The 24,357-nt window shown below is 34.9% G+C and overlaps 1 protein-coding gene across 1 annotated transcript in view; it reads right to left on the bottom strand.

The window, feature by feature from the left end:
• LOC128553409 (arylsulfatase J-like) overlaps positions 1 to 24,083 on the bottom strand; it is a 51,071-nt gene extending 26,988 nt beyond the window's left edge. Inside the window, exons 1-4 of the mRNA XM_053534551.1 lie at positions 23,193 to 24,083; positions 12,895 to 13,078; positions 10,655 to 10,842; positions 4,766 to 4,877 (exon numbers count right to left, since the gene is read on the bottom strand). Coding sequence (XP_053390526.1) covers positions 4,766 to 4,877; positions 10,655 to 10,842; positions 12,895 to 13,078; positions 23,193 to 23,534 — 826 coding nt within the window. The 5' untranslated portion in view covers positions 23,535 to 24,083. The remainder of the gene's footprint in view (positions 1 to 4,765; positions 4,878 to 10,654; positions 10,843 to 12,894; positions 13,079 to 23,192) is intronic.
• Between the last annotated feature and the right edge of the window lie 274 nt (positions 24,084 to 24,357).

Raw genomic sequence — 24,357 nt, 5'->3', positions numbered from 1 at the left:
ACTTCCGGGATAGATGGCGCCACGAGTACCTTACCAGTTTGAGAGAACTTCATCAGAAGACAGGTAACAACAAACAGACGATCAAAGTTGGTGATGTCGTACAAATTCAGGATGATGCTCCGAGAAACCAATGGAAGCTTGGAATTATCACAGACCTAATCACCGCAAATGATGGCCTGACACGAGCAGTGATGTTGCGTACCAAGAACGGACATGTGACTTCAAGACCTATAGTGAAGTTGTATCCATTAGAATTAATTTCACACCATGAACCATAACGTTATATCAAGGACATTTTCATACAATTAAACAATATAAACTTTGTGCGGCCCGGAGAATGTTGGAAAGTCTAGGCGTTCGTTATGGCGCGTTCCTGCAGCAGACGACTTACCGGCGCGTCGATTGTATTGATTTGTATCACTTCCGCTAATAAAGAGAGCAAATACACAACGCATTATTCTTCAATTATCCAGACACCTTGCTTGCTAAGTTACTTGTATTCCATTGGCATTCTATACGATGTGAGAAGGCATCATATCTTCAAACGAATTCAGCTGAGCAGCCATGATCATTCTAATTCATTTTCCTTCTTCTTTCACTTGACGTAAAATTGAATTATTTTGTTTTTGACATTAAGGGCATTTCTTGGTGTTGTTAATGCAAAACCGTTGGCACATAACGAAAGTGATATTTTTATTATGATTCTGTTTCAACTACCACACCGAAAACTTTTGAACCTTGCAAAATTTAGTATATATAGCCAACAACGAATACAAGATATTCAAAGAAAATAGATAGATATAACAAAAATTTTCAAACGTATGTCATTTGATATGAAATTAGAATAACCGCAATTCACTTGTTTTGGGGTGTTGACTTATTTTTTTCTTGTTTGAAGAGATTATTCTGTTAATATTTATAACGTAGTGTAACTTTCTAACGATAATCGAAACCGTAATTACTTCAATTGCGATTGAAACCGACTGAAATACTTATTGTAATGTCAAATAATCATTTGGCGGCTTTAAGAACTTTTTTCAAATGAGAAATTATTGTATGCTATGTGGTTTTGGTAAAACTGCTGTGTATTTTATAATGTTTCTTATAAGCCCATGCACCTGTCGTCCCTTTCGGAAAATGATGGGTGAACATGAATATGAGGAAAGTGTTTCACTATAAACGTTGCAAATGCTTAAAGTAGATTAATTGAAGTATTCGTTTAATATCAAAACTAAAATATTCATTGGATGCCGTATAAGATATTTAAGAAGATTATTTTGAAGCAAATAAAGCAGCAACGAAACATAATAGCAGACTTGGTTTGACTGAGTATGATCACGAGCGAAATTTAAATATGCAATACCCCTCATACGCCTCAAGTGGCTAAAGCGGAAAGCCACTTAACACTTTCTGTTAATTTAATATGATATATTTGAATTTTACTTCCATTTCCATCAGTAATACCGTTAAATTATTTACTGAAACAATTAATTATGTCTTCATCCCTGTAAACATGAAGTCATTGGGCCAACGACGGAAAATCGTCAAAGGTTAATCATTGTTGGGACATTGTTGGCCCAACAATGATTAAAAAGTATTGTAAATACAGCTGTTGGGCCAATGTTGAACCAATTTTTAATTTCAGTCAGAGATATCTCTGCATGGCCCAATATTGATTTTCAGGGAATGACTTACACAGAGAAAACATATCTGGTCCAACGTTGGCCCAGTAGAGGTAATTACAGGTGAATGTTTCATCACAACCTCTACAGGTAAATACGTTGTGTAGGTGTAACATGCAGTATTTAATTAAATACTTTACTGCACCAATTCGCGATCATAGTTTCGACTAATTAAACCTAATACTTATCTGCAGCCGTAATGTTAGTTTGAACTATTTCAAATCTACTACTTGGAGAATCCTATTTGTGAAAACAATATTGAAGAAAAAACTGCTATAACAAGTATTTAATTTTGTACGCTCATAAAATGTTTACAATAAGCCTGTTGAATATTCCAGAACATGAACTCTTGTTAACCCGAGTTATGTAAGAAATCTATGGTGGCACAGAGGTGACATATGTGTTTTTTCTACTAGTACATGCGCAGGTATAAGTATAAAAACATCATCGAACACAAATTAGAAAAAACATCTGCACACGTGCTCACGTATTAGTTAAAAAAATCTGCATACGTATTGGTATAAAAACATCTTCGAACGTATAGAGTAATACTTGCGCACGTAATAGCTACTACGTGCGCACGTATTAGTTTATACGTGTGAAGATGTTTTTCATTATAGTACGTGCGCACATACTAGTATGTTCGCTGATATTATTTTTACTAGTACGTGCGCACGTATAAGTTAGTACGTGTGCACGTACTAATATAAAAAAATCTATATCACCTCTGTGCCACCGTAGAAATCCCAGGAAATATGGTTAATTTAACTCCGCAGCCGAGATTTCTAGCTGCATAGACATGCGAAGAAAAGGAAACTGTTATACAAGTGATAGATCTAAAACCCGGTCTACTAGCTATAAGCTGTAAGTAGAAGTTTTTGAATAATTTTTGATACAATTGTTGAATCATAGTGTTAGCACTAGTGTTGAGCATTTAATTCAACTCATATTGTCGTTAAATTTAACAAATTGTTCTCGGTTAAATCCAGACAAAACTAAATTTCATACATTTTACGCAAGTTTATGTCCAGAGGTTTATGTGCATCTGTATAGTTATTGTTAACAATTTGAAGTGGATGGTTCAATCAACATTATGATTTTCGTTTTTTTTTACGGGGTGCTTAACAAGAGAGTAATAATGGAGCGCCTAGCCCTGTACATAGTGCAAAGAAAAAAAGAAAAGATAAAAAGCTTCAACTTCAGTGAGAAATAAAAAGCAATCAGACAGAACTTGGATATATAATGAGTTAAAATACAGACAGTAACTCATTTTATTAGGATTTAATCAGTGACTGAAAAAAAAGAGTTAGATTCATAAAAGGCTGGAATCAATATGATGAAATATTCGGTTATCTTGCAAACAAACTTTAAATAAATGCTAGATTTCTTCTTGTTAAATGTTAAACAAAATCACATTTATTTGAAAATAAAATGGGTACTAAATAATATTAGTTTTAGATTTTGTTTTTCAAATTTGTAATCGTTGGGATAGCGATGGCATCCTTCTTTTAGCCAACAAAGAAATAGAGTCCGCCCAACGTTAGACCAAACAAGATAGACGAAAAATGTTGTTCGCCTCAGTGGAGGGCCAACGATAAGTGTAAGATAACAGTTGTTGGTCCAATGGAGGGCCAACGATAACTGTATGATACCAGTCGTTGGGCCATCTGTGTACCAACCATTAGGCCAATGTGGCGCCAATTAGCAAAATGGCGTTGGGGCCAACATTGGCAATCTTTGTTGGGTCAACGCCTGTCTGCTATCTGGAATATAGCCAATGTATATATAATCTATTAAATTGTACATCTTCTGTATGATAGAATTCTAATTGCGCTGGTCTGCGCTGGTCTTTGGGTGTATATGGGATGTAGGATGTTTTATTATCAACCTAAATCATCAAAATGAGATATTTTGCTTTGTTTATACTTTATAATGCTTCCAACGGATAGATTTATAAATCTATACATAATGCTTGATAAAGCATTAAGCCCAGTTATATGCCGTAGCAGGTTTAGTTATCTGTATATCATGAAATATCATTGCTATCATCTCAATTTACAAAATACTGTGTGATACGTTTATGATCATCAGAAGGCATAATACAAAGATAAAGATCCTAAGTAACATTTACGTGTAAAAGCTAGCTCATGCTTCGTCAAACACTACCTCAATCCTTCTGAATTCTCAGGTTTTAGGAGTTGAATCAGTTGAATAAATTATCTGTCGATACTTTTTACATGTTTGCTCTATTTAATTGAAGAAGAAATATAACTAAGTGGTGTTATTGGGTTTTCGGAAAAAAAATAATCTATTAAGTGAATAAAATAACAACAACACTAAAACAACTTCAAACGCAATCTCGACTTTATGATTAAAATCTTTTATCATGAATATAATTAATTGCGCATAGCATGTGTAATTTGACCAAACATACACTTGCTAAAACATACTAAAATCGCAACACATGCATACGTTGCAAATACATTATTTCCTTATATAACTTGTATTTAAATTCTGCATTCTACAAATTTAAATGTAGTTAGTCATTTTTTTTTTTTTTTTTTTTTTTTTTTTTTTTTTTTTTTTGGTTTAGGTTGTAAGATCAATAAAGTGATATCAAGGTAGCAAGTATGTAAGATACAAGAAATGTTCAATAATTCAAATGTCAGCAATAAAATGGAGTTTATTTCAAAAATAAATAGGCGGTGTTTGTATGTTCGTTCAGTGTATTTAGATTCTTCTGTTTTACTCCGAGAAGCCTAACTTGTATATTAATTGTGTTATAAGTTGAAATGTGTATTAATTCTATATTCTACAAATTTAAATGTATTTAGATTTCATATTATTTTGTTTAGGTTGTAAGATCAATAAAGTGATATCAAGGTAGCGTTACTTGATTTCTTGTGATGTAAATATGTAAGTTACAAGAAATGTACAAGTAATTTAAATGTCAGCAATAATAAGGGGCTTATTTCAAAGATACATAGACGGTGTTTTAATTTTCGTCTAGTGTATTTAGTTTCTTCTGTTTACTCCGAGAAGCCTCTGTCAACCCAAGTTATGTAATTATGCATTCCTCTGACCTGCAAATTGTCTTCTTTTAATATCTGTAATATTGGCGTATTGTTTCATGTAGTTTTCTGGAACCTGAAGTGGCGCATGCACTGCTTGAAACGATAAATAGATGAACATCGGCTGAAACGAATGCAAAAATATCCTTAGATGTCTCACACAGTAATGTTTATAAATGTACATAACATAGTTAAATTGACAGATTAACAGACAGACTAGATGCCTATAAAGCCGACAGACTACCTGTTAACATAACCAAATCATTGATTTCAACTCAGATTTGAAGATTGAATACTGCTTAAGCCGGTGCTAGGGGGCGTGGGCAGTGTTGCATTTTCCATTACTGCCCATGAACAGACTCAATCAAACCGAGTCTGCAATTTTCACTGTTTGCATTGTTCTCGATGCTTCCGAGGGATCTAATTTCCAGATTTTATTTACTTCACAACAGCGGGTGTTAAGTGCTGTGTGGAGGCCGTAAAAAGTCGCCCCGATTTCATCTCAGTGTTGTTATATTTTCTGGTCCTTCGGGATCATTGATTTCAACTCATTTAGATTTGAAGATTGAATACTGCTTAAGCCGGTGCTAGGGGGCGTGGGCAGTGTTGCATTTTCCATAACTGCCCTTGAACAGACTCAATCAAACCGAGTCTGCAATTTTCACTGTTTGCATTGTTCTCGATGCTTCCGAGGGATCTAATTTCCAGATTTTATTTACTTCACAACAGCGGGTGTTAAGTGCTGTGTGGTGGCCGTAAAAAGTCGCCCCGACTTCATCTCAGTGTTGTTATATTTTCTGGTCCTTCGGGATCATTGATTTCAACTCATTTAGATTTGAAGATTGAATACTGCTTAAGCCGGTGCTAGGGGGCGTGGGCAGTGTTGCATTTTCCATTACTGCCCATGAACAGACTCAATCAAACCGAGTCTGCAATTTTCACTATTTGCATTGTTCTCGATGCTTCCGAGGGATCTTATTTCCAGATTTTATTTACTTCACAACAGCGGGTGTTAAGTGCTGTGTGGCGGCCGTAAAAAGACGCCCCGACTTCATCTCAGTGTTGTTATATTTTCTGGTCCTTCGGGATCATTGATTTCAACTCATTTAGATTTGAAGATTGAATACTGCTTAAGCCGGTGCTAGGGGGCGTGGGCAGTGTTGCATTTTCCATTACTGCCCATGAACAGACTCAATCAAACCGAGTCTGCAATTTTCACTGTTTGCATTGTTCTCGATGCTTCCGAGGGATCTAATTTCCAGATTTTATTTTTTTTACCTAGATGGAGATATCAAAATATCATCTGGCAGACAAACGGATAGACGGACGAACTACCGTTTGTCAATTTCAATGTATACTTTGTAGATTCATTCTCGAAAATACCTGAACCTTATTATTTTATTCGTGTTCTAGTGCAGAACAAAACAACGCAGTAATGTAAGAGGCGATATCCCGATTAACTTTTAATGTAGATGCTGTATTCTGTAGCATTATAAAGTGTCTATGAAAAGAAATAGATAGGTGCAAATTCTTACAAACGTAGAATATTTAAAATTTATTTAATCTTTTATTTTGAATTAATTTTAGCGAACATGCCATTTTATCAAATTTATTCTTAATATGATAGTCACCATTTGACTATATTGACTATATCTTACGTTATGAAAACATATTAATATGCCTGTATGTTCGGTAAAAGAAGTCTAGAAATTGCCTCTGATGGCATTTTTTGTTAAAGCTCGACAGCCATGTTCAATGTAAACATTATAAATTTCTAGGGGCTGTCACTTACTTAAGAACTTAATGTCAGAACACAAGTCAAGGGTCAAATTGTGCATTTTTGTTATATACGTCAGATTTTTGCCATTCTTGCTTCTTTTTTGATATAAACTTGCTATTTTTCGATGATAATTATGATATTGAGAAATAAAACAAATGACATCGTCTAGTTTTCTTAAATTTGAGACAGGCAAAAAAGACTCAAGTATTTTCTATAGAATGTCTTAAACCTTTGGTATGCGTTGACATTTTGTTGATATACAAATTCTATCTTTCTAAAAGATCTCTTTTGGGGCTAATACATTTCCAAAGGCTGGTTTGTAATCTGTATGGCCATTACAGGGTGAAAAATCTACAATGTGTATTCCATCAAAACTAGTACTTACTGTTGGTACTTCGGTGTAATCTATAAAGATATTCTTTGAAAGCACATAACATTACATTGTAGAAAAAAGCAGACTCGGTTTGGTTAAGTCCGTTCGTGAGAAAGTATGAACAGTGCAAATTCTTCTGAGTATTACTTGAAACAGCCTATAAAATGCCCTCAAATACAACTCTATTCCAGTACTTTACGCATTTGCAGTAGGAATTTCAAAATTGTGTGGGCGTTAATAAAAAATAAAATTTCAACTATGTACAAAAATCAAGCAATATCAAAGTTTGAAAATAGATATACGTTAACTGTAAATGTTATGGCTTGTTGCTTTCCATTGGCATGGACATTTTTATCTATTCAAATCAGCTAAAATTATTTCTTTGCATATTATCCTTAGGCTTTTATTAGAACTGGGAACCGCTTTAGTCTTACGTACAACTGTTTAATTAATTGTTTAAGATTTAATACAAAACTGGTTGTATGGAGGTCATTACCTGAAGAATCATTTATAGCTAACACAGAATTTAGTAGTATATCAAATTTTATTAGCATGACCTTTATGACTTGGAAAGAATAGATAACACATATTTTTCTTGTTATATATAACTATCCCGAGTGATTGGCTGATGATATGGCCCGGTAGAGCGAGCGTACCAATGTATCATGAGGATATCTCCGATGTTACAAATAAAAGAAACATGCGTAAAGGACTACTATACGATGCTACATACCAAATCCATTTCAATGTTTTCACGGTATAAGTCTATATAAATATTGTGACCCACCACACCCCCCACGGCCCCTAACCCTCGACCCCCATATTTGATCCTAGTGGGATGATTTGAAACATCATGGTAGAGGACTACTAGATAATGCTTCGTACCAAACATCAAAGCCCTAAGCCCTGTGGTTTTGGACAAAAAGTTTTCAAATTTTTTCGCTTTATAAGTCTATATAACCATGTGACCCGCAAAGCAGGGCTATACTTAACTTTTGTGAAATAATTAAACAACGTTCTTGTAATAGGACGACCAGATATCAAAACCCTACCGCATGTGAGTTTTGTCAAGAAGGCTTTTTTCCTTTCCGTTGCCATGGCAACCAAAGTTCTACACAGAAATCAATTCTTTGAACAATTTTAAAGAAGACCATCCAAGAAATACCCCTGTGATGTTTCATCACATTTAACCTGGTGGTTTAGGAGATATTGCTTGAAGGAGAATGTTGACAAGTAACGGACGACGGATTACGGACGATGGACGACGGACAATCACTGACCACAGTAGCTCTCCTTCCTCCCAGGTGAGCTAGAAATGAATAAAAACATAAAAGTCCCACTATACAAGATATGTGCGTCTTAGCTTGACATATTCACTGTATTTGCTAAGTAGAGATCTATTGTTTTGCATTTCAAACCACTTGTTACTGCTCTTGATATCCTACACTAACTTGTTTTCAAGCATGGTATATATTTTAGTTACTATTGAACCACCCTGTCTTACCATTTTGATTAGTTGAAACTTCATCTTTGTCACTAATCATAAGATTATCGATAGTCTTTTTTAAAGATGATAATGAGCACATTAAAAAATATTAAAAAAAAATCAGAAAATTAGGTGACACTAAAAAAGTAGGGAAAATATAGTATTCTTCTATATGTACCTCTGGAGGCATCGGTACCTTCAAATTGTAAATTGTAAATTTATATATATTTTCATGCATATCAAAGAAAAATGTACATTTTCACTAGATGAATTTCTACAATAGCATTCTATTTTAGTTAAAATACTGAGTACACGTATAAAATGATGATATTTAACTATTTTTGCGTGGACGAAATGACACAAACGTAATATTATAAAACGATTTATCCCAAGCATTTTCATCATTTCTGTGGATTCTGGAGAGCATATCGTATATGTAAATGTTACCTAGAGAGGAAGCTATATTTCTTACAAAGTGTTGATTTCTTTTGCATTGACTATAAAAAATGATGATTTATTGCACACATATGGGGAATGTGTTTAAAAACGAAATGAATTGTATGACTACGTTCAGTAATGAATTATGCATAAATAATATATCTCATATAAGTTGTCAGAATCACTCTACTATCATGTACTAAACCAAGTATTTTCAGTCCGCCTGCTTAGCTCCTAACCTTTAACCTGCTGGCGGCAAGTGATTCTGCCTTTGCGACCATTGCAGACCAAGATCAGCCTGCACATCCAAGCTTGCTGTTCATGGTCTTATCTGTTCGCTATTCAGTCAGTAAATTTTCAGTGAACACCCCTTCAAATAATACATAATATTGCCAAAACTGAATGATGGACCAGTCCTTTTTTGAAATTTAGCAGGGTAAAGGTTAATGTGAATGCACTCATGTGACGTTTGATTAAATTATACGTAAATTAGAAAACCTAAAAGGCGACGACTCCTTTTAAGTTTCATGTTATCCTAAGGATATTGTTTATACTAATATCGGAGCATTAAGAAAGAATGCCGTTAGAAGAAAGCAAAATAAAAAATTGATAGCAGTTTTAGGTGTTATTCTAACCAGGCATAAGTACGTCAGGTAAGCAAAAGCATTAAAATTACGCACCCACATCGTCAAAGGAAGAAACTTGAGGGAACATTTTAAGTAAGCATGTCAGTAAAATGTGAAAATGTTTTTAAATCACTTAAAGGCTATTAATTGTCCATCTACAATTTTACCTGTGTTTCCTTTTTATATATTAAAATTCAGTTTTGTAGTTTACACAATTTTTGTATATGCTTCAAAACTATATTTTTGCAAAATGTGTAGTATGGATTTAATTGATAGCCCTGTTACATGTCAGCCTGGATAATTCCGCAAGAATATGACGTTGAATTACATACAAAAGTCGTAAAAGGCTCCGTGCATTCAAAAGAAATACAATCTTTACAAGTATTTTAATGTTTCTGAATGTCAATCATCATGTTCTTGAACCGGATATAATGCTTATATCAAAATATCTGAAAGCTGCAGTGACTGACACTGTATTAGTTTTCATAATTCTATTTTGCAAGTCTTCAATATTACTCAATTACGTTTAATATGACTGTCAATATTGTATCTCTACAATATCATTGCCAATATTATTGACCATGGATCGGCCGATTTTAAAAGAAAATGTTCTCAACGAGGGGAGATTAACAAAAGTAAATATCATTAAGGCTGTTAAGTAACATCGAAACCGTTGACAGTAAAACAAGTATATCGACATATGGTATATATAATTGAAACTGTATGATTGACAGATTTTAGTTAGGGAGAAAACGTAACTTGTTCTAATGAAATGCACTTTTAACTGACGTTGACTCAGGGACGGATTCAGGATTTGAAGTTGGGGACGGGTGGGGGCGTAAAATATTTGTAGTAGAGGAGTTATGTGGTCCGGAGGCATGCCCCACCCCCTCCGTAAAATTATCAAATGGTTGTGTACAAAGTTTGAATAATATGTTTTCCCTATACTGCTCTTTCTAAGCACGTGGTAACTTAATAATGCTTCCGCAGGAATCTTAAAAATTTCTGTTATGAAAAATCACACATCTGTTATCTAAAACAGAGTCGAAATGGAAAGCGTACAGACTAACTAAAACGGTGCTAAACAAAAAAGACGCTAAATGTCCCAGTAAAAGCTGGTCATATAATGAAAAACTCTGAGACGAAATACGAATTAAGATTTCTGAAAACATCCTCTTTCTTATGATTGATTTTTTACCTTTTCATAATTGTGTCCCCATATAATGTCTTTTGCTTTACTTGCAAATAAATGTGTTGAGTAGGAACCGTTATAACGTGTGATGTTTGCTGGTTGATCATTATCCATTAAGTCATAACCAGTCATAAATTTTCCCCACCAGTTGCCAGTTTCGTGCGTGTAGTAGTCAGAATGTCCGCTGAGAAATCCTTAAAAGTACATAGAGGTATAAAATGAACTATCGCACTGAACGCACTTTACATTTTTCAGATATAAGCACACAAAAAATTCTGATCTGTTTTAAAGCAAAAATAATTAAACAAAACAAAATCTAAAACTTAATACTGCATTTTACACGGTATTTCTAATATAACCAAGACATATAACTAAATCTAAACTTTACCAAATAAATTCAATTTCTTGTTAGCACACAAAAGTAATAGTGTATTAAAAAGTTGGGTGAAATAATGCTTTTGATACTCTATCTTCGCAATTGTCCGTAAACATCGTGTATAACACCTTCGGAGTAGATCGCCAGTTTGTCTGGTCCCTCTAATTACGAGTTTCACCATAAGATTTTACTGCTTTGAAAACCAAGTGTGAATTTGAAAACAAACACCTTTCTGCGCTGTATACATGTTTATAGTATACAGATTAGCCTTGATCTAAACGAATTTAGATTTTATGTCATACTGTAGACCTACGCATTTTTTATTGCAGGCCAGATCGATTTCATTTCGAATACCAGTCACCCGCTGCCATTTAGTATTGTAGAGGTTTTCACTCTTTGATGGATAGTAATAAGCCAGTTTGCGTGAAAAGGCTTCATTCTTGAATGGTTCGCGCCATTCCGTATTTCATCGGACATTGGTGTTTCAGGTACCGCCCATTGGTTATTTTAGCGCTGCTGATACTGCGCTAATACAAGTACGCGCTAATATGTCTAAACTATTCAATATAAGGTGTTTGCGCTAAAATTTAGCTGCGCTAATATAAGTACACTTACAGTATGCTATTGAAATTATGTCAAAATTGTTTGATGAGCATCCCGGGAATTGCATAATAACATGATAGTCCGAAACAATTAGTATAACTATATTTGATATTAGACTTCAAGGTAGAAAATATTCCTACATTCGCATAATTCTATCCATGTATCCATGTACCAGTATTCATTCTAAAACATAATATATAACATGTAACTCAAAACAGTATGCGCTTTAACCTTTCATATAAATGGTGAAAATAAAGTCCCATTTGAATTAATTAAAAACCGAAAGATTATTTATGTTTTGAGGGCTTAACTTCTCACCGACAATAAAAAATCATACGGCGAATATCCAGCTTTTGATTACGGAAAGATACTCGGCGTGTTACTACTACGGGCGGTCACCTAATAGGGCAGGACCACCGACATTCCGTAAGGCAGCAGAATGGCTCCCTCACACGAAGGCATTCAACAACCACACACTTGTGATGGGCAAATGATTAGCAGCGCGATCTTAACTATTCGGCCATGGAGGTACCGTGCATGATAAAACAAAACTGTACGACATAACAGAATCTGGGATAACTGTAATATTTCAAACGTTGAAAGAGGCAAATACGGAGAACAACTGGACCTGAAAGTCCAGCAATATTGCAGTTCATGTTGAAAATGTGTACACATTTTCATTTTAATAGTCTGGACACTGCATGGAAAGACGAATATACTGAAAAGCACGAGTGACGGACTGACTGACTGACTGACTGATTGAAGGTCAGACGGACGGAGATTTCCGATTACACTTGGCTCCAATACATTTGAGCATAATGCAGCGATAAGTAACTTATAATTATAGTATATTATTCAGTACACAAGAAGAAGCGTTTCCAGATTTAATGTATGTTTTCTAGAAAACATAAAATATGTATAAGTTACTTATAGCAGTTGCCCATTAAATATACATATAACATAAAACCAGTCAGAGAAACCGTTATAGAGGAGCTTAATATGAAGCAATTTCATACTCTTATATTCTAACAACATGGACAAAAAATCATAGCGTTTATCACGTAAGAAAAAACATAATAGGAAAATCTGAAGTGTAGCTTTATGCAATACCGTACTCTAAAAGCAATAATTCAAAGCAATATTGGCTGGTTTGATTACTTTGGTGTTCTTCTGGGGGCAAATATAGGTATGTAGACGTTTAACGTCCTGACAGAAAATAATTTTCAAAGAAACTTCTCTTTTTCTTTTTTTCTTTTTTTTTTCGTACCAAAAAATGTATCGAATCCTCTATTGATTGGTAAAAAATCAGGTTTATAGAAACCAAGATGCCACTTTCCAATCATATGTGTAGAATAACCTGCTGCTCTCAACTTATCTGCAATGGTAGGATTATCTAGTGGCAATCCTGAACGAGTCGATGGCCATAAGACCCAGTGGAGACCTGTATGAATCTGAAGTACAAAGATATATTTTTATTTTTATTAAATGTCTGAAGTTTAAAATCTACTAACAGTGGTATTATTTTACGTTTAAGCCCGTTTAATACTTCATTTCAAACAATATTAAGGTATTACATTTGTTGTTTTTTTCATCATCATTTGAGTTACACTCTGCCGGATGATTTTCATATGAATAACACCGGGGCGATAATTGTTTGAATAAAAGCTGCCGAAAATACCTGTGCCAAAAAATGTTCCAACTATTTGATCATTGGACAGAGTAGACAATACTATAAAATAAAATTTTAAACTAAACTCGTTTTATATATATAAATCAAGATGGTTAAACGCGACAGCAATACGATGGTAACACTACAATGGTGAAGCGCGACAGTACAATGGCGAAGCGCGACAGTACGATGGTGACGCGCTAATGTTCGATTGAATCTCACCATCGTACTGTTGAGCTTTGCCATCGTACTGTCGTATTAACGCTATCGTTCTGTCGCGCTTCGCCATCCTACCGTCGTAAATTCGCGCTTCGCGTTCATAGGGAGCAGTCGCTCGCCATAACGGAACACCGTATTTATCATTAAGTACTATACATGCATTCAGAAATTACAACCTCTCCATATCATAGCTGTATAAAGAAAATGTAAAAATAATAAATTTGATGACAAGTGCATAAATGACCGTTTAAATGTGTTAACGCTTTTGATATCAGTATAAACCTAACGGTAGGAAAAACCTAAAAGTTGTTGTTCTTTTTATTTTGTTACATTGTTACTTTTTAAAACTAATACAAGTTCATCATAGAATTTAAAGAAAATAGTAAAATGTAAATATCACTGGCACCAGATCAGAAAAAATACCTCTGTATATGTTATACCCTACCAACTCCCCCCCCCCCCCCCCCCCCCCCCCCCTCACGCCCCCACCCCATTTCACTTGCGCATTTCATACTTACAACGCACAGTTCGGTATGTACTTTGGATATTGAACAAGTGGTAACTTATCTTCCATTGTGTATCGGTCAGGTTTCTTTAATAGTTCTTATCTTAGAGAAACAGCGCATAGTTTGTAGCTTTTTAACTTTGCAGAAAAAAACTTGGTTGAACTTCTTTAGATTACAAAACTGTTCTGATTGGTTGATGTCAAAATGTATGTCAGTCGTCGTTTAACTACAAGTGTATGCTAAAATTTGTATATGCAGCATAAATGTGCAGTATGAATAAAATAAACAGTACAGATGTATATCATTGTATGACTTCAAGTTCAAACTCCTTTCTAAAATGAATTTCATTCATCATTTCGAAATTTATTATAAAACTTTGAATATTTTGCAATCTGTTTTTGTTTATTGTTTACATTTCGCCTTACATGTGCACAATACTGTGACATCTAGACCGGATGCTTATTAGGGAAGTTCACGCATTTCTTTTTGAAATGACGAAAGGATAATATATGTTGAGTATCTCTGAAATATGAATTATTGAGACAATGTGATTGGTGCACGATGGAAGATAAATTACCGCTTGTTCAATATGCTTAATACCCATTCAACGAACTGCACGTTTTAGGTGAGAAACGTACGATTGAAATGGGCAAGTGCATTTTCCCGTTCATGACAATGGTTCTTGTAGTATACCTAGACTTAGGGTATAACATGTACAGTTGCATTTTCTTTCTGTTCTGGTGCCAGTGGTAAAAATAGATTCATTATGGAAACTGACTAAAGGATCCATTTGATATACTTCAATAAAATATTGCTCTTAAAAAGGGTATAAACACTATAAATAGAAACAAACTTAATAAATATAAATAAATTAGAAACAGAATTGCAAAATGATGTAACAACTAAAGATTTAAAGATGTAAAGAAAACGGAAAAAGAAGAATTTGAACTGTTTACACCTTGATAGTCTCAATGATAGTGTGTCCGATTAAAAATCACGTTTTACTAACGGCAAAAAAAACTACTGTTGGGAAACGGAACGTGAAAAAAGTAGTAAGTACTAATATTTGAAATTAGCCTTGTAGAGTTTTCCCGATCAAATGAAATACTATCAGAAACCACGAACGTTCAACTGATACACAAATATAGAATATATTACACCTTTTTCCCTTGGCACAATATTGTGAACAATATATACATAAACAGCGTGCCATTTTTAAATTGATATTTGTCTACATTTCAGAATAATAATCAGACTAGGTGGCTTACCAGAATAAAGTAGGAATTACGATACTATTCCTAAGAGTATCTATTGAGCAAGTTTCTTTCACATTATACAGAAAAGACTATTGTTGTCTTCAAACTAATTCAATTGTCTCAACAATATGCTAGATCAGTAAAGTTTGATGATTATTAATACTTGTTAACAGCATATAATTATTAGAACGAACATAAGTAACATAATATTATCAGGTGACTTCAATTTAGATATGTTTAAGCCTATAACAGTGAGTGTGTTCGGGTTTAACATCTTTCTCAACAATTTTTCAGTCATATGAACGACGGTGTCTACTTGTAGCAGTGAGCACAGTGCCCAACTTTATAGTGCTGCCTCACTGGAATTTCACGCCGTAGACACATGACCTGATACCCCACCCAGTCACATTATACTGACACCGGGCTGACCAGTCCTAGTACTATCCTCTTAATGCTGCGCGCCAAGCGAGGAAGCTACTAGTACCTTTTTTTACGTCTTTGGTATGACGCGGCCAGGGATCGAACCCACGACCTCCCGCCCTCGAAGCGGACGCTCTACCACTAGGCTACCGAGGCGGTAAAGCCTATAACACAAAGAACTATTAATGACATAGCCACACAATATAACATGACACAATTAATAAATGAACCCGAACATTTCACTGAATCATCTAACCCTCTCATAGACATTTTCCTTGTTTCCTCCACATGTAATGTGTACACGTCAGGGAATGGAGATCCATGTCTTGACCAAAAAATCAGATCACTGTCCTATATATTGTTGTCTCAACTACTCTAAGCAACAACTAAAAACTTACAAAAAATGTTATGGAAATTTGACCAAGGCGGCTACGACAGCTTAAGACTAGAGGCAGCATCTACCAACTGGGACTCCCTAGCAGATGCCGATATTGATACATATGCAATTAATTTCTTTCAGCATATCATTTTCCTATCAAAAACAAAACAAAACATATTCCTAACAAAATAACTATAACTAGACAAGTCGACCCTCCGTGGATGCACAATAAAATACGAAAACTCAGCAGAAGAAGGCTAAAAGTACACTTAACGGACCATCTATAGACAATTAAATAATAAAACAGCCAAGCTCCTCAGAAATACAAATCACATCTCTCTCAAAACCTGACAGATAAATTAAAAAACAAATCTCAAACCAACAGATTACTGGAAAATATTAAAGAAAATCATATCACCATTAACTAACTCAGCAGTGCAAACCTTAAATGATAATTGAAATCTTACTACATTAGACACAGATGCAAAATAAGAGGTGCACAAGTACATATCATGATAAAGACTCATGCAAGGTTTTGTGAGTCTATATCATATACTTTCTGAGCAAGGCGTGTCACAAGGTGAAAATGTGCATTCTTAATTATTTCAGGGGTCATAACTCTGGAAATAGGGGGCGGTGTCAGACGAAAAATAGGAGGTGCGCAAGTTCATCACGATAAAGACCCATGCACGGTTTCATCAATTTATATCAAATACTTTTTAAGCTAGGCGCGTCACGAACTTCGGACGGACGGACGCACGGACAAGACAAAATCTATATGCCTCCACCACTCATTGGGGCACAAAAAATTGTTTAACCCAACATATATTAGTTAGAAAAGGTATATTGAAACAGTAGAAGAAAACTTGCTGCACATGATATAAATGGGATGATAGACAATGGTAAGACAATCTGACTAAAGTACTTGATCTTCTTAACGAAGATCTCAGAATGACCCATTCACATTCGTCTTCTGTATATTTTGGATTTCCAATTTTGCTATTTTTTTTTTCGCAAATCTATTTTTATTTGAACCAGTCAGGCGACTTGTTTCAACAAGCATTTGGCTGAACCATCAAAATAGCGTCGAATGTCAAAGAGTAAGAACAATGTGCAAACATTTCGGGGCTCGAACCCGAGACCCCTCGCTTAGAGGGCAAGTGCCCTACCGACTGATCTAACCGCTATCTGACACATTTTGTGACCAAGTCACGTAAATATAAAAAAAACAGGCTAAATACAGATTTTTAAGCTAACGAAATGTTGTAAGTAAGCCTTCTGATTGGCTAGCGGAAGGGTCGTCAGAACGAGGCTACCAATAGCACGTCTTTAGATCCTAAGCGTAGCGTAATAGGAGATGTACTTTAGTCAGATTGATGGTAAGAGTACTGGCCGGATTACTAAACAAATCTTTGACATTTGTAATGTACTGCTTTGTCTATGTCACTGTTCTCTGAAAACCTCGAATAAACAGTGCATCTACAGAGCTTTTTTGCGTTTATGGCATGGACTTCTGTTTGATAGGTACTATTAGAGATGTACACGCGTAGACCGATGTGAAGATGGATAACGGATTAGCGACTAAAACCGGAGAGTTTCTCAAAGTAATTACCGTAATAAACAAGTAAGGAGCGACAGCTTAAATTATGCATATACTTTTATTTCTTATTTAAACGATAAACCCTATGGATCTCCTCCTGCACACTAAAGTTGCATATATCTTCACAGTAACAGACAACAATCTTTTGGGATTGCACCACACACAGATTACATATCTATGTAATAGAAAGAGCATTGAAACTCGAGGGTAAACGATTTGTACGAGGGGGCGTAGCCCCCGAGTATAAATCGTTTACCCGAGAGTTTTAATGTTCTTTCTGTTTTGTATCATAGCCATCCATATATGGTAGTTGTAGGCGTTCCACATACAGAAGTTCAGTGAGTACTTAAAATCCTTGCTTTACAAATGTGTAAAGCCCAGGTAAAATAAACTAATGCGAGAGCAGAAAATCAATAAGATACACTTCGTTGTCTACTGTAACAGTTCCAGACATGCTGGCATACTTTCCTATCCAACAGTGCGGTAACTAGCGTGCGGGTATTAAATACCTGCACACTTTTAGTTATCGCACCCTGTACTCAGTGTATACGATTTACCTGCACCAAATTTGTTAAGAAAAAACACCGAGCTATGATACAAATATCTATATTTGGCCTATTGTGTGTACAACTGATACTCTATATCTTCTGTGATTTCCGTCATATCGTAAACACATTAAATTGCCCTTTTTGGCCGCGTTTCATTCGTAATTGAATTGTGCAGTAAGGTGTTAAAATGGAATGTCCGGTTGGACATATTTTGTAAGTTAACAGAATACAGATGTGAGGAAAATGCAAATCTCCTGTATCAATTTGGCGCATTAGCCTATACGTTTGTGCACCGTTCTGGTGAAAATGAAACACTGACTCAGTATTATTTATAACCACTGATAGTAACCACAACCTGTGTATGAAGACAGTGGGAATTTCTATGATCTGGATAAGACTCGTGTTGTTTATCAGTAGGGATATATAATTCATGGTTGGTGCCATCTATGGCTCAAACAGCAACATGTAGAGGCCCACGTCATCACAACTTCTGCAAGTTCTGAATATGTGGCCACGGTATATACGATGCAGGAACAAAACTCTTCCTTTTAGTGTCAATGTACTCACACCAAACGTGCTTGACAACTTCTGAACGGTTTGATATATCCTCAACCACATTAAATTATCACCCACCCACTTTTCTCAAGATCACCGATTTACAGATCGCGGGTCGTGAGTTTGATCCTTGGGTGGGTCGTATGTTTTCCGTGACGATTTGATAGAAGACAATGTGTCTTAAGTCATTCGTCTTCCTCAACGTCTGATTCATAAAGTTACTTGCGGAGAAAAGGTTTGTTTTTGACATCGGCTAGGTTAACTGCTCGCCGTTACATTACTGAAATACTGTTGAAAAACGGCGTTAAAGCCAAAACAAACAAGCAAAATCAACCACATTAAAACTAACAATATCTTGTTCCTTTTAGATAAAACATTAGCCTGTGACACGGTCAGTCCAATCAAATTCACAAATTGTAGGAACGTTTCAGGACTTTCATCAATATTTCAAATAAATTCGTACCGTTGATACTAAAACAACTGAAAAAGGTACATTTCAGTACACTAGTAATTGATTTCCAGGTCTCAAAGAAGCATGCATAATACACCGAGCAGAGGGCCCGACAGAAGTTGATCGATTTGAATTATGGTAGACAGTACATATCTTTGATAATCGGAAATGTTAAGTGTAGGCCTTGTTTGAATTAACTATTATCCAAAGAGATACCGCTCACGTTGAGGGCCCATTATTCTCTAAACAAAACATAAATTTTCGTAAATACATTGAAGAAAGAGTGCTTATAATTATGTGAAAAAGTGGCATTCATACATGTACGATGTATACAAGGCTAACTATATGCACGTGTTCCAGTATGCTGTACGCAAACTATAGTAATTACGTTGGTATTAGTCAAAGGAAGTGCCTCAAGTCTGAAGGACTAGCTTATAGATCATACTATTGACCACCGGGTCATTCAACTGGTGTCTTATTACGTAATAAAAGAAATAAACGCTCATACTTATTTTTATCAGGGTTTAATTTTAATCCTGCAAAATTTAGTGTTGAATATAAACCTGTCATCTAGCAAACAATTATGGACCATAAGAAGTCATGTTAAAGTTACAGCTATATCCAGCTATAGTTAGACAATGATGGTAGATGAGTTACACATAGATGTTTTATGCTGACGTAACCTACCTGTACGCGCAAAGATTTTACACAATTGTGACCATACAAGAGCTGTGCGAAAGCAATTCTATATGCTATGACCATATGCATAAAACAATTTTGTATGCTGTTACCTTTGACCAAATTACCTGAAATAGGGATCTACTGGCTACAGACAAGCATTCTATAAAGATAAGGTCAGTAGGGTAGGTGCTGAAGAATTTCAAAACCAAGCAAGTTGATTTCAAGGAGGGCTGAATCAGCCCTGTGTCCCGGGGCGTTATCTTGGTCGAATTTTATGCGCTCGCGGTCGATATTGGGGCGTTTCTTCTTTCAATGCCTGCATCAAGTCACGCCTGAGAACCAGAAGTGATAAAATTAAGTAAAACTTAGAATCGTGACAGAAACGCCAAAAACAGTGTATTTTTAACATATTATTTTTATTAACATTAAATTCAAATACTTTTAAATATCTACAAATTAGATCTAGTTAAAGTATATGTTTTCCATATACAGGACTGGGATTTCGTCTCCGCGTCGAAGTGCCATAACCAAGTCTCTTCGATTGTAACTATGCGGTCAAGGAATTCTTCGCCTTCACGCTCATACCGGAAGACGAACTCTTCTGAGCAGCGAACCCTGGTTTCCCGCTCGTGATCCTTGAAGAGTCGCGGCACCCTGCGCGCGCTCACTTTAGACATGCCTTACTCTATTTTTAAAATGTCAATCACTGCAGAAGTGGAAACATCTAGTTCTAACTAAACTTCTAAAAGTATGTCACCTTTCACTGTACACCATACCTTTTATGTTCGCTGAAATTGAACATTTCACCTTAGACGGCCGGCCACACCGATGATCGTCATCTATAGAGCATCCTTATTCCCGAAACTGTCGATGCCATTTAAGGACAAGCGCCCTTCTGCATTTCTTGGTTGTACTGGAACTGTAACATCTTTAATGCTTCACTTGGTGTCTTGTCTATTCCCTAATCCTACGTAAAATTTAATAGTTGCCCTTAACTCGACGTCGCACGATGAAGTCATGGTTTTGAAATTTCGTTTAGTGACAACGCCGTTAAAATGTTTATAGATTTCAACCGGAAAGACAAACAAACGTGAATATTTCCGGTAAGATTCATATGCGGAAGTAATCTATTAAGAAATGGTGAAAAGTGCATAATTTTAGACGGGCTCCGTGTATGCGCGTTGCTCTGGACACTGATGACTTAGCGATTTATATAAAATGCATTTGTATTTCAACTGCAAGCTTATTAGAAAATATTAAAGTTTATTTTAAGTTTCTTAGTAAAGCGACAAATAATAAGGACGTTATACGAACAGTCTACGAACTTCCCTATCATCCCTCGTATATTTGTAGAAATCAATTGGAAATGCAAAATGGTAAGAAATTATAACCTCTATTTACCTATATTGGTTTGCTACCAGGATATCTCATGCTGAACACAGTTTCCATAACTTGCATTTTTCGTTTAGGTTGTTGAAATATCCTAATATCAAACAAATACAAATGGAAATGGAAAACTACCAGTATATTGAAATAAAAAGAAGTCGTTGAGTTTTACCATTAATACATTAAAGGAGATTAATTACGATAATTCATAAAAAATAATTCGACATGCATCTTAAAGGATCTAACACTATGTAATAAGTCCTTTTAAATATCTCAAAAATAAAGTAAAGGAAACTCAAACAGTATATATACTTAAAGCATGTGATTAAGTGTTGCTTGAATGTGACTGACCTCCTTTAAATGGCATCGAAAATATCGGGTTATGATACGATAACTCAAATAAGTAAGAACAAGTAGACTTCTTTTAAAAAAGAAACCTAGGAGAGGTCCAGTGTTGCTCCTTTTAAAGTTATATCAGAGACATAGATAACAATTGTTATCGATGTCTCTTGTTATATGATAGGTTGTGCTATAGACGAAAAGCAGTTTCCCTGTTGCAAGTCACTGTGACCTACTAGGGGTCAAAGTCACGGTGACCATGACCTAATGACCTCAAAATCAATAAGTCATCTCCAGGTTATGATCAACCTAGGCCAGTCCGAGGAATGTAGGCCCAAGCATTTCCTAGTTACTGAATTTCATTTAAAAATGTTCAAAAGCTACCACTGCAATAATTGTATACTGAACTTGGCCCTGGTGAAAGCTGCCAAATTAGCATCTTACGATTTTTGGCGAGAACCTCACCTGACAGGCTTGTTTGTCAACTGCCCCGTTCATTCGGGCCCAAGAGAATAGCTTCCGAGAAGCTTTAGGAAAGATTACAAGAAAATCCAAATCGAACGGACGTCTGCCGAAAGTGGAAAATATATCATTCTTTTTTAAATGTTTTTTTACAGAGATATTTATTGTTAATGTGCTATTTGAAAAAAAAATCTAAACATTTTATTTGTTCTAGTTTGTTACTAAGTTTGTAAGATTTATATGTCGAATTGCCGCCTTGTTTTGATCACGTGATTAACATCTCCAACTATCGAAGCTCGAAAGAACTCTACTTATTCCGGCAGATCTTCCGAACGGGGCAAACGAACCCGCCATTTAAACAATAAATTTATTTAATTGAACGAAATACATTTTAACGTGATTCAATTCATATGCATATCTTTGAATACTGCGAACAAATTTAAGAATAGTAAATATATATCTATATATTTTTTATTTGTTAATAATTGAAACATTTCCAACATTTGTAACAATAGTATCACACTATATTTATTTAATTTAAACGAACAATCATTTTCGTCTTAGAAGATTTCAAAACTTACTTGTGCGCAAGCGCATTGGGTTAATTTAGACTGGCTTACCGTAATTTGCGCTAGAAAGTGAAATCAAAATGTATTAAGCCTATGCGGCTTTTCGTATGTTTATTTTACAGTCGTAATAAGAACATATTTGTAGAAATTTTGAGTGAAAAGCCTTTGTTAGTTTTTTCGTGACCGGAAATTAAGTTAATTCTAAATAGGCATTCCTTGGTTACGTCTTTAAATATCAAAGGAAGTAGTTTAAATAATATCCAAACATGAGACGATGGGTATAAAGTACTGCTGAAGTATTTAGATAACCGCAAGGTCAAATATCGTATTTATAAACAGTTTATATACTAAGGTTCTTATAACACGAGTTTTCAAGACACATACATTTACGATAGAAATATCCAAATGGAGTTATTATATTATTAGGTGTAAAGGCAAAAGAAAAATGTGAGTAGAGTAATAGCAAAGACAGAAAAAGTGTAAATACATTAACATTCTGAAGAAACAGGGAAATGTATGACATACCTGATATCTGCCGGAGAGAAGCTGACCACGGGTTGGTGTACATACTGGTTGGACATAATAGTTCTCTAGTCTAACACCCGACAACGCAAGTTTATCAATATTTGGAGTCTTAATTTCGGATCCATGGTAGCCAACGTCATTAAATCCAAGATCATCTGCCACTATAAACAAAATATGCGGCCTTTTTTGTGTGTTTTGTGGTAAGGTCTCAAATATGTATTGAAGTGAGTTATCGTGATTTTGCAAAACACGTAATGTCGTTCTTCTGTGATATTGCAATTTTATCAAAAATAAGCACCCCCAAATAATTCCAGCCAATAGAAGTGCTATTTTAAATTTCATGATTTGAGTCTATCAAAATTATACTATAAACCATTTTCTTCCACCAAACGTTGTAATAGCCAATATATAAATCTAACTTTTATGTTCATACTGTGAAATCATTTATGTTCTTACAGGAAGACCAATGTCCGTTGAATTTGTGTTTGAGAAAACCTATGAAATTTAATATCAACGAATCAAATATTTTATGTTCAAATGACAATGTACAAGATTTTATCCCAATGAAATAACCGTTTTGTTTTAAGCCGTAAAATTGTGCTCCAACTGAATTGAATGATTTGCATAGCATTGGCAAGACATGCTATCAATCGAAATATTTTTATACAATTTATAAGACACAAGTTAGAAATCGGCAACATCAACAAAGTTTATAAAAAAACTACCCGAGGTTTCCTAGCTATCTGCTGCTTCTCATGATTCGTTTATTGGTTTTTAAGCATGTTACATCATTTGTGCTAGTACCACTTGTCTGTTTTAAAATTATTTTTTTTCGCGATTATGTTTTTATTTGTTTTAAAAATAACCTTACCGTCATTAACCTAACTAATCGTTGTTGACCGTTATTAAGCGTTATTAACAAAACAAGACTACTAACTAACAAATACAGTTTCAAAGTTTATGCAATATATTGAAACATCGCAAAAGTATTTATATATACATTTTTTTCTGCAGTTATTGGCATTTTATGTAAGTAATAATTCTTAATCGTCTTTCAATATGTTTTAATTCCTAGTCATTGTATATGCGATATTTGAAATGTGTTTTAATTTGTGTTGTACCATACCATACCATGTATTTTATATACTGAAATAAATAAATCAAT

The sequence above is a fragment of the Mercenaria mercenaria genome, unplaced genomic scaffold (genome assembly GCF_021730395.1).
Source record: "Mercenaria mercenaria strain notata unplaced genomic scaffold, MADL_Memer_1 contig_3796, whole genome shotgun sequence".
NCBI classification, from domain to species: Eukaryota; Metazoa; Mollusca; class Bivalvia; order Venerida; family Veneridae; genus Mercenaria; species Mercenaria mercenaria.
The sequence above is the reverse complement of the archived record's forward strand: the minus strand, read 5'-3'. Positions and strand labels throughout refer to the sequence as shown.